The sequence below is a fragment of the Rosa rugosa genome, chromosome 2, assembly GCF_958449725.1.
Source record: "Rosa rugosa chromosome 2, drRosRugo1.1, whole genome shotgun sequence".
Taxonomy (NCBI): Eukaryota; Viridiplantae; Streptophyta; class Magnoliopsida; order Rosales; family Rosaceae; genus Rosa; species Rosa rugosa.
This window is the reverse complement of record NC_084821.1, coordinates 64,869,721-64,887,538: the sequence shown is the minus strand read 5'-3', so window position 1 is coordinate 64,887,538 and position 17,818 is coordinate 64,869,721. Positions and strand designations below refer to the sequence as shown.

Sequence of the window (17,818 nt, the reverse complement as noted above, 5' to 3'; positions counted from 1 at the left end):
AAAGATTACAAAAGCCAATAAATCAAGAATATTAAAATAATTTAGCTAGGTTACACAGTCTGTGCCGCCTTGCCCATGGCTATGTCTTTCTCTTGAACCACATACTTGCGCCAAAAAGGGTGCTGCTCCAACACCCTTCCCATCTCTTCGATGGGAACTGCTTTGGTCTCCGGCAGATACTTGAAGATGAAGCAAGTCATCACGAACAAGAAGAAATAAGAGAAGAAGAAGAACAATCCAAATTAACTTCATGTGGCAGAGCATCGCAATGAACACTTGGGCTATGGCAAAGGTGAAGATCATGTTGACAGAGACATTGATGGCCTGAGCAGCTGATCCTAGAGGTCCCAAGACCAACCAAATCCGGCAATATAGATGCAGATTAAGGTTACCAGAGTGGCAGCAAAACCCTCGGATAGTTCACCAGGGTTGCCACCAGTACCAAATTTCCAAGCCATTGCACTTCCAACTACGACCTGAGTTATGAACATCTGCAAACCACCCTCCAAGAAAATGAACCTTCTTCCAAACTCGTCAGCAAGACCAATTGAAACAAAAGTTGCAAAAAAATTAACCCCATTAGTGATCAGAGCAGAAGCGAGAGAAGCACTGCTTCCGAATCTTACAGTTTTGAACAAGACAGGAGCATAGAAAGTGATCACATTCATGCCAGTGAGTTGCTGGAAAGCAGGAATGCAGATGGCGAATACAAGCTGGGACCTGTATTTCCTCGTCAATAGTGTCGACCATGGATGTTTGACAAGCTTAGCAGCCTCACTAGCCTCCACCAAATCGTTGAACTCCTCGTCGACGTTGTCAACACCACGGAGCTTGAGGAGTTGGGCTTCTCTGTACTACTTTTTATTTGATTTTTTAATTAAAGTAGGGGGCTGTTTGCTCTCTTTATTAAAAAAATAAATAAATAAATAAATAAATAAAAAAAGAGTAAACTGTCCTAATCCTCTAGAAATACAATCTCCTATTCCTCTTAGACCTAGTCCTTGACCATGTCCTTTAATAAAGGACGAGCGTAATATTAAACCTATGTACCCTGCTATAAATTCTGTCGATTCTTGAAGCTTAATTTGAGGATACTACAAAAAGATGGAGATGGAGAAGAGGCACCGAGAAGAGAAGAAGAAGACGGAGAGAGGGTTAAGAGAAGCAACTTCTTGCAGGCCGCCGTTGCATATTCTGTTGTTTACATCGTTGTTTGGTCTGGTTTTATTCGGTGTTGTTCTTGTGGTGGTTTTTCCGGTTGTGTGTATAGGTTTTGTAGGAACAAATATCTATAGGGCGGATAGGTGGGTAGCAAACGCAAGCCGTCGAGTGACTCAATCGGCGACACGGTGTTTCACCAGCCGTCACTTAGAAGAAGAAGAAGAAGAAGAAGAAGAAGAAGAAGAAGAAGAAGAAGAAGAAGAGAAAGAGGAGAGAGTTTCAGAAGAAAAAACACGTGGACGTAGTTGGCCGCTGTATGAGATTTGTTTGCTTTTAATATTTTTATTGGTTTGCATACCGTCGGCTATGGTGTGTATACCGGTTACGTGTGTGGAAATTGTAGTTACCGGTATTTATGGGGTGATCGAATCAGCGATACAGCGTTTCACCGGCTCCGGTCACTCGGGAGAAGCAAGTGCAGAGAAGAAGAGGGAGAGAGAAGCACCTTCTGGTTGGGGTCTGATTCGTGTGTTTTTATTGGGTGCTCCAGTACTTGTGGTGGCTTTGCTGCTTGGGTGTACTGAATTTGTAGTTACAAGTATTTATAGGGTGGGTAGGTGGGTAGCAAGCTCGAGCAGTCGAGTGATCCGATCAGCGATACAGCGTTTCATCGCCTGTCATGATGATTGAGGAGGATGAATCCTCTGCTGATGATGATCTTCAGGATTTGGTAGTAAATACCAAATATATGGCATGGTTCTGCTTCTCTCTCTCACCCATTTATCTTTTTCTTTTTCAATATAAGAAATTTAGCTCACCACTGTAGACAGACTTCAATTGGGTTGGAGATAGTTTCACCCCTTTATATATACTTCCAATTTTCACACAGTTTAATAAAGACGTTTCGCGTCATTTATTTAGCCTATGTGAGGATTACATCAGACCTAGTTCTCGATCCTACAATACAATCGATATCAGGGTTGATCTCCTTAATATGTTTGAGATGTACGTAAAGGGCAACACACTGCCAATGCCAATGCCAATGCTAAGTTCCAAGAGCTCGAGGTTCAACCCACCCTATGAGATGGTCAAGGATCCAAAGCATCGAGACAAGTATGAGTGTTAGATAGCATTATTAGTATGTGAAGTGTCTGAAGAACCTCAATTGTATACTTTTCTGAAAACAGAAATTTTATGAAATTTACTTTTGTTCAACCAAATTAATCTGCATAGTCATTCATTCATTCTTACCTAATGTTATGAATTTGATTTTTGCATGTAACTAGCTAGTCATACTATTATGGTATATACTGATGCTTGAGAGAGAGTGTGTGTATATATATGTATATAGCAAGACATGAGTTGCGAATAAAATTGGTGTGACACTAAACTAGAACATGAGTTACAAAATCTGGATTGATGCATTTTAGGTTTCTTGTAGTTAATTCCATTATAGTTGTTAATTCATGATCCAAACATACAATCCACCTTTTTTTTTTTTTTTTTTTTTGGGATCATGCAATCCACCCTTTAGAATATCTGTCATTTAGATTTATATATATAAAAGACTTTGCTGATGAAACATTTGTTTGCAAATCTACCTATATATCTTTCATTATTTACTTATGGGGAAAATTTTGTTTAGTTCATGTACTATGACTCACTCATCGTTTTAGTCCCTGACATTTCAATTTCATCTGAAAAGTCCTTGAGGTCACAATTTCCGTCTTAATCGGTCCTTACTGTTAACATTCCGTCAAATTGGCCGTTAACTTGCTCATATGGCAATCCAAGCTACGCCACCTCAGCAATTTGCATGCCATGTAATCTGTAAATTATCCGATATACCCCTCCCCCCTACATTTTCCCCCATTCTTCATGAAAAATTCCCTCCAAATTGATTGAATTTTTCACTCCAAACCCCCAATTGCAGCAGTAACAAATAAAGCATTTATATTAAAACTCTAGCAAGAAATTAACATAATTAAACACAATCAGATAAGACTCAGACTTTGCCATGACCGGGAAAATCAAGCTCCAGATCGAAATGTGTGCACAAACATTCGAACATGATTAAAACAATCAGTCACCATATAAGTGAGTAGTTCTCATTCATATTCAGTTCCTTCGATCTCATGGCACACAACACAACCACTACAAAATAGAAATCTGTATCTTTCATCAAAACATTACCTTCTTCATAATCATTCCAATTTCTCCCTTCTAGGTGGTAGTCTCGGCTAATTTTCCTTAACCCAAAACTCTATGTATTCATCTCCAACCCCACAAAACAACGGTCTCAATAATCTCAATTTCACAGTTCAAAGCCTTAGGTTTCTTACCCTATTTTAATGTTTTGCCAAGGCCAAAACTCCACGATGTACTGGAACTTGCTATTTTCCTCAAATTTTCATCCTTCCCTTAAGGCTTAATAACAATCAAGACCAGAAGCTCTCCTTCAGATAATGAAAGAGGCTTCAGGGCTGGCTTACCAGAACGATTGGACTACGCCGGCATACACAGTGGAGCTATGGCAGTCCATGTGCCAGCAGTGGCGTGTGTGGCGGCTCTAATTAAGGTGCTGACTCTAATTACGGAAGTGGTTTAGCTCAATTCGAGCTGGAGGTTGGATAATGGAGAAGCATAGATTCGGCAACTTTGGCGATGGCGCGTACGACGTTCCAACCAACGGAGCCACCGCCAACCAACAGCTCATGTTCCTGATCTACAGCAAGGCTGGATTAGCGGTCTCCTCGACAAGATATGCCAGGCCCAGAGTAATAGCTTCTAGTATGGCTCCAATCGCTTCGAGAATCGCGGCTCCTTCGAAGACGACATCGCAGCTGTCATGCCCACCCACATCTTCAACTCCGCCAATCCCAACGTAGACTGGTGCGAATCGGATTGGTTTGAATTTGGTTTTGGGTAAGAAACTTGGATTTGGGTAATCTGAATCCAAATCCTCAACCCCAAATCACCATATCCGAACAAGACCTTAGGGTTTGGCAAATTCGAGATGTTTTTGGATGGTAAGCTTGGTAGTGGTGGTGCAGAGCTTGGTGGTGGTGGATTTTGGAGAAATTTTGAAAAATGACTAAGTTTTGGTCACCAATTTGATTTATAGCCTTGTTTTGTAAAATAGTTGAAATATAACCAAATGATAGTATAGAATGCCTTTACTACCCTTCATGAAAGATAAACAAAGTAATGGAAGCTGATTATTTTTCTATCCCCCTCTCCATATTCATCTGATGCATGCATGTATAATTTCAAACATGTGGCACACCACTATCTTGAGAAAGACAAAGCGTGCAGAAGACATTCTTGTGGAAACCAAGTGCAAACTGCTCATGCAGGCACAACGGCCAAACTAATGGTTGCTCTATTAATTGTCTGCTGTGGATAATTGTGCTTATGGTCTGGGGTTGGTCTCAACAACCTCTTCCTTATATTTTCTATCATTCCTGCTTCTATTCTATAACGACAACCAATTTCTCGTATAATCAAAACCTACACACTATCTTACTGATTTGAAACAAAATCAAAGCAAAGTTTCAGGACTACAATTTTTTTCTATATGCTGCATTTTACTTCTTCACCAAACTTTACATTAAGAAGCCATCTATTTTTTGATCTGGAAAATTCATCAAAGAAAGACAAAAGCCACAAAGAAAAACAAAGGAAGAACAAGAAAAAAATACATAAAGAATAAACTAAAACCAAATGACAAAAGCCTTCCAAACATCCTAATCTTGAGGGCGAGGGAGCTCATCACTTTGAAGAACAGCTAAGAGAAATATAGCAGATTGGTTTGTGCAGGTGAATAACATTGCAGCTAGCCAAGAACAACCATCAGTTTGGCCGTTGTCCCCTGCATGGGCACTTGGGCAGCTGCACTTGGTTTCCTACAAGAAAGTCTTCTGCACCTTTTGTCTTTCTCAAGATAGTCGTGTGCCCCATGTTTGAAGCTATACATGCATGCATCAAATGAATATGGAGAGGGGGAGAAAGAATAATCAACTTCCATTACTTTGTTTATCTTTTATGAAGGTTAATATAGACATTTTATACTATCATTTGGTTATATTTCAACTCTTTTACAAAACAAGGCTATAAATCAAATTGATGACCAAAACTTGGTCATTTTTCAAAATTTCTCTGGATTTTGCTCAACGCAAGGCTCTGTTCGGTAGTGCTGGATTTTGTGTGTAAAGAAAAGAAGGGAAAGAGACTGAACGAAATTAAAAGGAAAAAAAGAGAAAGAAGGAAGAACAGGGGTATAGTGGACATTATACCATCCACCTGGCTTACATGGCACTGAGTTGGCGTCTAATTGTGTGTCACGTCAGCTAGTTGACAGACTATTTAGACGGAGTGAACCGATTAAGATGGACCTTAATTAGGGACTTTTCAGATGAAATTGAAATGTCAGGGACTGAAACGACGAGAGAGGCATAATATATGGACTAAACAGAATTTTCCCTTTACTTATTTTATTGGAGTATTTTCCCCATAAATATGTCGATGGAATGCCAACAAATATACCAATGGCAAAGATAATATCTACACTCTTCTATCCTTAAATTAGCAAACTAGCCTAACTATTATATTACGAGTTTCACATCTATCTGTCATTCTTAGGAAGAGAGTTTTTGGTTTGTATCATTAGAATCACTTGTTCCTTGTTAAAGTGGTTCGTCGTTCATACACTTGCATAGTTCTCTCGAGATCAGTGGAGAAATTCCTAGTGCAAGAAGATTGAAGGTCAAGAAGCTTTCGTGTGAAAAAGTTACAAGAGGTTCAAGTCAAATACATCATCTAGATAGTCTAGTGATTGTAGCCTTGGTTAGTGCTATTGTATGTTTGTATGAAACTCTTTCTTCACTATTAGTGGATTGCTTTTCATTTGGGCTCTCAAGAGTTAGAGCCGCAGTGTTTTTAACCTCAATTTGAGGTTTTCACTGGGTAAACAAATTACTGTGTGTATTGCAAATTTTTGTTATCAGTAACTTCACAATAGCAACCTTGCTTTCAATCCCTGACATCCAGAAAACGTTCATCCTAGCATTGTCAGAAACCTTGCTTGACTTCCGGGTGGCGTCTTTCGAAGTTTGAGAAGCTGGTTCTAGTGCGTGACCACCAGGTATCCAGTTCTAAAGGTTGGGCGATTCTTGGAATTCTTTATTTGTCAATATCATGGTACTCTCCGTCCAACTAGTTGCCGTTGTCATTGCCAGTATTAGTTCCGACGTCAATGGCGTCTTTTTGGCTTGACATCTTGAACAACCGCCATAAACTAGTTTACTAAAAACTAAAAGAACGAGAGAGAAGAGACTAGGAGAAAGACAGTAAAGACTGAGAATCTGAGAGTGAGATAGAAGAGACTAAGAGAGAGTGAAAATTTTTCTGGTTAATTTTCAGTTAGAGACGGTTGAAAGACGCAATGACTGTTATAGGAAGCCGGGTCTAAAGCTCAGGTTTCTTTTCCCTTGCCATTCCCGCCTCCATTAGCCATTACATTTTAAATTCTGGGTATTTTTCATTCAGTATTTAAAAAATAAAAAATAAAAACTTGTTCTACAAATTAGTTTATGCATGTTTTTGCACGCACTCAACAAATCAAAAGAATAATTGCAATTAGGGAGAAGACATATGTAGCTCAACCTCCCAATCCAAGAACCGACTTCTGTATTTTTCATCAACATAACTGACTTCTGTATATATATACAAGCTTGCTCTGGTAAGGAGGTCCGTTCCTTAGCTAAGAAACAGATTTCCATATTTTGACCACTTTTCGATCACATATTCACATCCTAACTGTTCAGTTTTTAGGTCCTACATCTCTACAAATTTTCAGCCAAATTGATGATCGTTAAGGTATCAAAACTGTAATTTACAATTATGAACACGAACGGTTCAGGTTGGACAGATTCGGTTTGTTCATTGATTTAATCAAGTTCGATACTTTAATGATCATCAATTTGACTGAAAATTTGCAAAAGTGATCTATACATTAGAACCTAAAAACTGAACAGTTAAGATGTGAATATGTGATCGAAAAGTGGTCAAAATATGAAAATCCGTTCCTTAGCTAAGGAACGAACCTCCTTAGCATATATATATATATATATATATATATATATATATATATATATATATATATATATATATATATATATACAAGGCCCTTCTAGTGAGGGATCCATTTTTTGGTCTTTTCTAGAGATAAGGCATTAGACCAACTTTTCGATCATATTTTTGCATCTCAACAGTTCAGTTTTTAGTTCTTAATGTGTAGATTACTTCTGTAAATTTTCAGCCAAATTGATTATCATTAAGGTATGCAAAATGACAATTTAAGATTATAAGTATGAACGGTTCAAGTTTGACAGATTTCGTTCGTTCATTGATTTAATCTAGTTTGATACCCTAACAATCATCGATTCGGCTGAAAATTTGCAGAAATAATCTACATATTAGGGCATAAAAACAGAACGGTTGAGATGCCAAAATGTGATCGAAAACTTGGTTTAATTCCCTATCCCTAGAATAGACTAAAAAAAGGGATCCCTTAGTAGAAAGCCTCTCTATATATATAAATAGCTGCAGTTTCACTCATTCCTTTCGCTCCTCGTCGGAGCAAGTACGTAGCCACTCGATCTTGTCACCCACTCTCGGAAGCTCAAGAACAATAGTATAGGGATACTCGGCCACCATTACAACGAGTTGGAAACCTTTCTTTATTTCCGGATGGCGTCTTCCAAAGTTTGAGACTGTGGTTCTCAAGCGTGGCCACCAGGTCTGTGGAGGTTGGGCGACTGTTGGAACTGTTGCTTTGTCGATGTCAGCGTACCCTCCATCCAAGTCACCCTCGCTATCTGTAACGCCCCGATTTGCACCTCATCAAATCGAGTACGTTACAGTGCCGCGGATTCCTAGAACTCAAGCCAAGATTCTTAACTCAAATCCTAAGAATCTGCTAGGCAAAACAAGGAAATTAAAATACTTTAATAAGTGCCTTACAAAAATTTGAGCGCGGAAGCATTTGTTTAAGGGAGGTGAAAACTATAAAGCTAACGGAAAATTCTTTAAACACAAATACAAGTCCTTTGAAAACAATTATCGAATATTAGTCCGGTTCAAGATCACCATCCGAAAAATTTACAAGAGGGCCGGTACTTTACGAACAATTACAAACTCGATAAACAAATTGTGAGGGAGTAAAAGAAACAAGAAAACCTGTCATGCAGATCTAACTCCGTCAATGACATAATTTGAAATATAATGTAACTAAGCCACACCCAGCGTCGTCCAGCTATCTCGTCTTCATACACAGTACCTGCATCCACAAACTGTTGTAGGGGTGAGCTTTCGTCCTCGCTGCTCAATAAGACTCTACCTCAGCTAGGTGTAAAAACAATTAAACAATGGTGCCGGCAAAGTAAGTGAGAAAACGATGCATATAAACAAACGTGTTCGAAAACACAAAACCATTGTTCGTATATATAAAAAAAAATACAATAGGGCCCAGAAGAATGAAACAGACCTGATGACCGTTCGCTATGCCAACTACAACCTTACCAAGATTAATATCGTTTACACAGACAAGGTATAGCGAGAGTGTCCACTTACGCCGTATCACCTAGAAGCAGTGCCACACCTCAAAGGATGTCAGACACTCTTCAGTCCATACAGCCCCTCCGGAGGTTTAGGGGATCGAAACCCAAGGAAGTCGCTATGCTCCTTTCACTCTCAGGTCATCAAACAATAACTCATAGAAAATGCAATAAAAACCAAATTCTTTTTCATGCATCATTAATTTCCTTAAAATATATGCATAAAAATTACTGAGGCAAGTCCAGAATCCCCTACCTGGAATATTGCAGCTCTGAACGCATTCGCTTTCCTAGGCCAACACCACCACGTTTCACATTTCGGGTAATTGGAGCCCCTAAGTCCGACAACAATAGTATTCTAGTGTTAAAACAAAATTCCATTCAATAACACACTGAAAATACTACCAAGTCCATTTAAATTATTTTCCTTCAAAATGAATTCCTTTCCTTATCGGGTGTCATCCTTTTTATTTCTTAGGACACCCAAAACTATTTACCCTTTTACACCACTCTTCAGTTTAAGCCAAACTCACACTCAATAACCGAGTTTTACTTGGTGACAATTTCATATGAACCCAAGTTCTACGTCATCCATTAACACACAATGTATATGTATACTTAGAACTTATGTCCAGTATCATAATTAATGACAAACAGAGTATACTGGAAACTAGCATATACCAGATTAACTAACAATCTATACACTTCCATCTCTCGGTTTCATAGTCTCACTAGCAAATGGTATAGCATCCAAATTTACAGTCATCGTTCTACTGGAAACTAGCATATACCAGATTAACTAACAATCTATACACTTCCATCTCTCGGTTTCATAGTCTCACTAGCAAATGGTATAGCATCCAAATTTACAGTCATCGTTCTTTTCTTTTTCATTCCACGTTTTTAAGACCAATTAGTCAATACATGATGCAGTTACCCAAAGATCTATATATCAACATTCGATTCCTAGTCTTTACACATCGAGCAATTTATGCTTTCCACAACTTGCGTTTTGATTTTTAGTCACCAATCACATATCAATTATCAAGCAGACAACTCACAATCAAACCTTATAATTCACCACCAGCCCAAATTGCAACGTCAACAAGTCCAAAAGCACGCTGTACTTCCAATAACTTGATTACAGCCACCAAGACTCTCTACCTTTAACAAATTATGCAATTAATAAACTCCCAAACAAATCAACTTCATACTCCAACCATTTCACAGCAATTCTTATCTATTTTTAGATCATTACCTTTGGTGAAAATCATAGTAACCACTCTCATTCTAGAGTTCCACACCCAAGTTTGGTCCAGCTCCACAAAGTCCCTTCTTGCGGCCTTCCACTCATGAACTCGACTCCAAACAAGACTAAAACATATGGGGTATTGGGGTTCACTCCTTTGACGAAGAACACATTAGCTGGGAAAAACCCTTCCTTTGCTCATTCCTCTACAATTTTACCCGGCACATAACAAGCCAATACATGGAATTTCGATTAACAAACTTCCATTCCAATAATTTCAGGCAGAAAACTTGAAGATAAACACAAAACTGATTTCAATTCTCCATGGAGAAATAGCTCACCTTGTTATTTACTGGAATTCCCAGCAGCGAACGCCAACGAGCTCTCCAACCAAACCATTCCATGAATTGAACATAACCGAGCTCCAATTCCAGTTCTAGGACGAGAATTTTTGTCGGGAATGAACCCAAAAACACAAGAAAGCCGCCGTGAACAGTGAACTCCGACGAAGTCCGATGACACCGAAAAACACAAATCATCAATCCGCCAATACCCAACCAAAATCGAAAACTAATTATACGAACATGTAGAGCTCGAAGAGCAGGTCACACTTCGTACCTCATGCACGACAAACGATCGCCGGAAAATGCTGCGGAACCGCCAGAAAGTTAGAAACTTTCGAGCCTCGATTTTCTCTCTTCGCTCCTTGCATGGACTATCCGTGACAAGAGGCACGTCGGCGTCGTCAAGACGAACCGAACGGTACCGGTGCGCCGCCCTATCTTCGCCAAATGGAGAGGTTCCGATCGATCACTACGCAGTTCGTCAGGTCGTTGATGGCTTTTCTCGACTTTTTTTTTTTTTTTGAATTGTCGATAGGCTATATCTATGGGGCCAATTCTTAGGTGCGGGTAGCCGCACCACGTGTACGGTGTGACTGCCCAATCAAATCTCAATTTTTTTTGTCTTTGTTCAGAAATTGTCCCTGATTTTTAAATGTGAAATACCCAAAATACCCTCCTTCTTGGACACTGATTGGTTAGCCGCATCACGTGGCGGTGTAGCTGCCCCACGCAAGAATCACTCTATATATGGTCCTTCCTTGAATGATTTTCAATAGCTCTGATCAAACAAATAATACACAGACGGCCAAGATTGCACCATAACATTTTCCTTTTGCTTTAATAATTTTCTAAATTTCAGAAATTAGTAATAAATAGCTCCCATATAAAAAAAATTCCAAAAAATTATCATGAACTCGTCGTGAAGCGTACTTTAATATCAAACCTTTAAATGGAAAGCTTCACCTCAAGAAGAATTTAGAAAATATTCTCAAAGGTCCTTAGCAATTACCGAGACTACAGATCAAATATCGAACTGTTTCACTTTAGCTCCTTGAATATTTCCGGAGCTCACACCATCGCCCTCTCCGGTATTATCTCCTGCTCCAATCACTTCTTCTTGGCTTGAGCCGCTTGACATTCTTGATCGGCCTCCAGAAACTGTTGAGAGAGAAGAGACTAGGAGAAGAGATTCAGGACTGGGAATCTGAGAGTGAAAGCTGAAAGAATGAGAGAGAGGAGACTAGGAGAAAGAGATTCAAGACTGGGAATCTGAGAGTGAGACTGTGAGAGCTGAAAGAATAAGAGAGAAGAGACTAGGAGAGAGATTCAAGACTGAGAATCTGAGAGTGAGAGAGAAGAGAGTGGAGGTTGCTTCAGTTAGAAACGGACGGTTGAAAGACGCATGCAATGACTGTTATAGGAGACCCGAGGCAGTTCAGGTTTATTTTCCTTTGCCGTTTTCTCTCTTCCCATTACATTTTCAATTCTGGGTATTTTTCTTTGATCACTCCATAAAATAAAATAAAAACAACGTGTTCTACAAATTAGCTTTGCACACACTCAACTAAACCAAAAGAATATTTGCAATTCCGGATAAGAAATATGTAGCTAAGGCTGCGTTTAGCTCCCCTGCTTATAAACACAACCAGGGGCGGATCCAAAACAATGATGGGTAGCTCAAGCCCTACCAGGAATTTTGGGAAAAAAATTTTACCTACATATACTATATATGAAACTACTTCGTTTCGTTGTTGAAGCCCCACCCATAACTGGAGATTGGTCTTTACTCCCTTCGGCTACTCCGTCATACTCTCCATGACTCCACTCTCATCTATTAGTAGGTGCAGGAATGCAGCAGATTCGGTCTTTCCACGACTCCACTCTTCTCCGATACTCCGTCATACTGTCCAAGAGCCCATTCTCCTCTGATCGGTCTTTAAAGCTTCTTCTTCTCTATTTCACTCAAGCTTTGATTTAATTCTTGATTAAAGCTCTGGGTTGTTGCATTCATGTTTATGACCCAGTTTTGTTTTTATGTATTTCTTCAATTTATGAAAGTTAATGGTATGTAGGAAATTTGTTCTTTGCTGATATCAAAACCAAGCTTGAATCTTTGTTAAAAGTAATTTTATTTTGACAAAGGAAGCTTTTTTAAAAGTATAACACCAGTCAATTATATCAACTCTGACATAAAATTATATTCTGCTGCATTTGTAGCGGCCCTTGCCTAATAATATATATATCATCCTATTTCTGAATAAAGGGAAGTGATTGGTAATTTGGTATGGAGCCAAGAAAAAGACACAAGTCCAATTCCAAACTGAGAATGGAGTTGGATAGAATTAGCAACTTGCCAGGTGATGTTATAGAACTAGTTTTAACATGTTTGTCAATTACAAAGCCAGTAAGGACAAGCGTTTTATAGCTAGTGGAGGTACAGAGCAGCTTTGCTTCCACATCTTGTGTTTGATTATAAATGTGTGTTTTTGTTTGCATAGTGATCAATAAAAACTAAATCTTTTGTAGTAGCTTTAGATCAAAGGAACAAAATTGAGTCTTTTTGTTTGTATGGTAATCAATAAAGGGCATGTTTTCCTTCTAATTCATGCTTCTGTTTTGTTCTTTTTCTTATTCATGCTTGTGTTCTTATACATGAAGTATGTGGTCTGTTGCGACTTGCAAGAGTTCTTTGTAGACATGGTGTTAATCAATTAATCAATTTCTATTGCCAATATATATATATATTATTTTATTTTTTGTTAAGAAGTTCTAGCCCCACCAGGTTTTCATTCCTGGATCCGCCCCTAAGCACAACCCACTTTGGTGTTTGATAAAGTTCCTAACAGCCCGGTTCTCTAGGAAGCACCGGCTTTTTGAAGGTAAAAGCAGAAGCAGCTCTGGGCCTGCTTTTAGAATTGATGGTGAATGGTGGGTTTTGGAAGAAGCTTTGGAAATTCTTAATTCCTAATGCAGCCAAGATCTTCATCTGGAGGGTGTGTCACAATATATTACCCTCTCTAGAACGACTAGCTTCAAAGAGAGTTGAGTTGGAGTCAAAAGTGTGCTTGTTGTGTGGTCAGGGGGATGAATCTACCTTGCATATTTGTAGGGACTGCCCTTACACACAGGAAGTTCTGAAGCAGAATGGTATTTTGTGACAGGTTTGCTTTCATCCACAATCGATAACTTAAGTCTTTTACTTTGGTTGAGCTTTTGTGCAAGTCGACTGTCTTAAGTGATTTAGGGGGGTTATTTTGTCGTTTGTGGAGTATCTAGAGAGAGAGAGAGGAATTCTCGTGCTTGGGAGGATAATTAAGGCTAGCATGGCCTGTGATGTGATCATTAAGTCAGTTTCTCAACTTGAGGAGTTTAGGTACCATAATTCCAACTCTCATAACAACACTCGTAGAGGTAGCTAGGGTAGCAAAATGGGTGGCTACTCCGGTAGGTATGTGTAAAATTAATGTCGACGGTTCTTTCTTTCATGAAACTAGAACTGGGGGATTCAGTTTTGTTGTTAGAGATTCAAATAAAACTATGCTGGGCGGTGGAGCAGGTAGCATGAGGGGTTCAATCTCAGCAGAATATGCTGAGGTGCAGGCTTGCATGCATGCAGTTCATTTTGAGGCAGAACATGGGTTCAGTCCGGCTATTTTGGAAGGGGCCGTGACCACTTACCCAATTTTAACCTAAAAATTGCCCACTTGCTCCACTAAGAGTTTTTTGACCCCATTTACCCAATCTAACTTCTACTGACATAATTACCCTTATTTTAATCTCTCTCTCTCCCCCCTCACCGATTTCTCTCTCTCTCTCTCTCTCTCCCCCTTCCCCCCCAGCCGGACGGCCAGATGCCGAGCCACGACGCCTTCAGCACCATCTTCTCCGAGATCGGTGCCGGCAAGCATGTCCCAGGCGTAATCTTTGCCGAACTCGAGCCCACCATCTTCTTCTCCGAGATCGGTGCCGGCAAGCATATCCCAGGTGTAATCTTCGCCGACCTCGAGCCCACCGTCAAAGCCCATCGTCCCAGTCGCTGCTGCTCGTGCTGGAAGCTCCCGGAGGCGCTGGTCCCGATGTGGGAATTCGGGTCGGATAGGAACGTCGGCGTCCACCCCCGACTTGTAAGAATTCTTCCTCACCTCGATTCTTGTGCTCGACCACAGAGACATTGCACCTCTCTTTGCATATCCCAGGCGCTGCAGGTCCTCGTTCGTCTGGGCCGAGCGACGGCGCTGCTGGTGTCGCCGGAGGAGTGACATGGATTACTCCGGTTGCTGCGTTTTTTTTTTTTTAAGTATTGTTGTTCAGTTTTTTTTTTTTTTGCAAGGAATAGCATTTTTTTTTATATGTCTATTGGATTGGAGGCCAATGATCTACTATCTGTTCAACAATGTAAGTAATCTGACATTGCAATGTAACTGTGGGGTTTGTTTGATGGTCTACTGGGGGGCAGTAGACACATTATTGGCCCCCAGTAGACTTTGATACGAGGGACAGGGATTACTATAGTGTGGTGTTTTGATAAGTTACATGTTGTTTTCTGTGTATTAAAGTCAAATTATATGTGAATCCTACAAAAATGTGCATTTTTGGTGGTCTATTGGGAGGCAGTAGAGACATTGGACTTTGTATTGGGGGGCAATAATATGATTATTGGGAGGCAATAATATGATTATTGGGAGCCAATAATATGATTATAAATTGATCAATTGTGCCTGTAGTGTATTCATTTTGGTTTTGAGAGTTCATACAATTCACTGGACGGCAATAATATGATTTTTGGGAGGCAATAATATGATTATTGGGGGGCAATAATATGATTACTGGGAGGCAATAATATGGTTACTGGATATTATTAGGGACCGGTCGCCGGATTCCGGTCACCGGTCGTCGGATTCCGGTCAGCGTTTGCCGGATTCCGGTCACCGGTCGTCGGCGCCCTGCCACTGGTCACCAGAGGCCGGCAAGGTGGAGGATGACTTCTCCCTCTAAGTGAAAAAGAAGGAAAGGGCAAAAAAGTCTCAAAAAAAAATAAAAAAGAATTAATTGGGTAAAGGGGAAATAATCTCTTAGAGTGTTTTGGGTAAATGGAGTTAAAAAACAGTTGGTGGAGCAAGTGGGCAAATTTTAAGCTAAAATTGGGTAAATGAGCATTTTCCCATTTTGGAAACAGATGCTATGGAGGTTCAGAGGCAACTTGGCTCGCTCTCTACGACACTTAGTTGTTTATGTGAAGACCTGAGCAGCTGAGCTTGATGTTGGAGGACTTGTGTAATGTGAGGATAGTTTATGCTAATAGGAAGACAAACATATATGGTTGCCCATCTGCTGGCTGCACATGGGAATGATTTAGTGCAGGATAATTTTTACTTTTCTTCTCCTAGTTTTCTTATTACTGCTGTAGCAGTTGAATTCTATTCTCTGTAATCACTTTTTTATCAATAAATAGGGCTGACCTCCTTGCATCAAAAAAATGTACCACAATGATTAACAATGCCCTCATATTGTGTTTGCTATATGTGTTATTGTGTTAATAACGACTCAGTAATCAAACAATACGATTTTTTTGGGCAATTTTGTAATTTTGGTATCAATTGATTTTGTATATAAATAAATAACAATTCTTACGTTCACCCCTTGGGTGAATGAGCATATTCACCCTCTCTTGCGATATAATAACTTTATAATTTTATAATCCAACCATTCATGTTGTATATCGTAATACAAAGATTAGCTCTGTAAAAAACCAATCAAATTGAAGACCTTTTAGTTATTCATTTCTATGAAATACATGGACGATTCATCATAACAGTAGTAAGTGTTGTTAGAACTATCCATTTGTTTGATTCAATTAAATAATTAAACGATTTCTGATTTGATTGATTTTTTACAGAGATAATCTTTAAAGACTTATTTAATATATGTATTCTAAAAAAAAAAAAAAAACTTATTTAAGATATGAACCGTTGAATTATAAGTTTATTAAGTAAAAGTATGTTAATCGACAATGAGGGTGAATATTCTCGTTCACCCTAGGAGTGAACCTAAGAATTGTTCTCATATATATATATGTCTCCACGATCAATATGAATTGTAGTTGAGATATACAACTAGACTCACTTTTCAAAAAAAAATACAACTAGACTCTAAACTGATATGGACTCTAGCTATAGTCCTAGTTCTTGTATGATACAATCGGGACTCTAACCCTAGGTGTTTGTATATAATTTTCAAATTACGTCAGAAACCTGCACCCTGCGCGTCCATCTCAGAGATCAATATGGAGAAGAAGAAAGTGGTCGTAGATCACTATAGGGTTCTGGGTTTACCATCTGGTGAGGAAGGCAGCAAGCTTAACAAGAAAGAGATTACAGAGGCATACAGAGCAAAGGCTTTGCAGTTGCATCCAGACAAGAGGCCAAACGATCCCAATGCCAAGGTCAAGTTTCAAAAGCTCAACTCATCCTATGAGATACTCATGGATCCAAAAGCCCGGAAACAGTTTGACTCTTCTATAAGACTAGACAATAAGCCATCCCCTCAACCAAAAAAAAAAGGCCTCTGAACCAAAAAAAAAAAAGGCCTCTAAACGAAACTGGGACGACCATGAAGTGATCATGTATGGTTTCTTTATCATTATTTTGGCTCCCATGGTTTTTCCGGCTGCGAGATCCCAAACCTTTTTCGCAATCAGGCCGTTATTTTTTCTGTTTGCGACTGATGAAATTTGCTTGCGTAAAGATTCAGTCCACTCGATGTTGGTTCGAGTAGGCAACTTTTTTAAACACAAGCCCCCTGAGGCTGCCAACAATCAAGAATCACAAGGAGACGATCATGAAGATATTGAGGTGAGCCTCGTTCAATCTTTACTAATTAATTAATTACTTTTTCTTTAATCAATCTGTGTTCGAGTTATAATTTTTATTTTGGTTTTTGCTGTAGGATTGGGTGATCGTTTAGCACCAGATATATAGATGATGGCCGAAGTACTCTTGTTTTGGGTTCGACATAGAAATTTGTTTTTGCTGTGGATTATGAGTAAATTCTTTTTCAATATATACAACAAATATTTCTCTAACGAGCTATTATTTTTTTTGTGAAATGGTGTAATTGGTCCTAGGTGAATCCAATGGGGTATTTTGAAAATCATGCTGCATGCATGAGTTTTTGAGGTAATTCAAAAGGTTATTTTAAGTCGACAACTATCATAGCATCCAAACTAGAAGCCATCCAAACTATCATAGCAGCCATCCAAACTATCATAGCAGCCACTACTCTGAAGGTAACATCAGGGATGAATGAGTTGTTAATGCAACCATACTCTAATGATGAAATTAAAGGAGCACTTTTTCAAATGCATCTCTCTAAAAGCCCCGGGCCTGATGGTATGTCTTGTAATACCCGAAAAATTCAAGTTAATTTCCGATGACGTTTTGGAAATGATT

General features: G+C 39.2%; 1 protein-coding gene, 1 long non-coding RNA gene and 1 pseudogene across 3 annotated transcripts; 1 reads left to right on the top strand and 2 right to left on the bottom strand.

The window, feature by feature from the left end:
* Positions 1 to 50: 50 nt before the first annotated feature.
* LOC133731291 (sugar carrier protein C-like) lies at positions 51 to 1,941 on the bottom strand (annotated as a pseudogene).
* A 6,360-nt stretch (positions 1,942 to 8,301) lies between these two features.
* On the bottom strand, positions 8,302 to 10,841 carry LOC133728424 (uncharacterized). 2 transcript variants are annotated; one of them, XR_009855846.1, is made up of 5 exons: positions 10,368 to 10,841; positions 10,036 to 10,232; positions 9,847 to 9,941; positions 9,034 to 9,112; positions 8,302 to 8,513 (listed from the first exon to the last, which is right to left on the bottom strand). It is a non-coding gene; the product is annotated as an uncharacterized LOC133728424 (long non-coding RNA). The 2 variants fall into 2 exon arrangements; XR_009855847.1 differs by lacking the exon at positions 9,847 to 9,941.
* Positions 10,842 to 16,653: 5,812 nt separating this feature from the next.
* LOC133731290 (uncharacterized) lies at positions 16,654 to 17,333 on the top strand. Its single transcript, XM_062158697.1, has 3 exons — positions 16,654 to 16,874; positions 17,068 to 17,221; positions 17,316 to 17,333. The coding sequence occupies exons 1-3, from the start codon at positions 16,654 to 16,656 to the stop codon at positions 17,331 to 17,333; spliced, it is 393 nt and encodes a 130-aa protein (XP_062014681.1).
* The last annotated feature ends 485 nt before the right edge of the window (positions 17,334 to 17,818 follow it).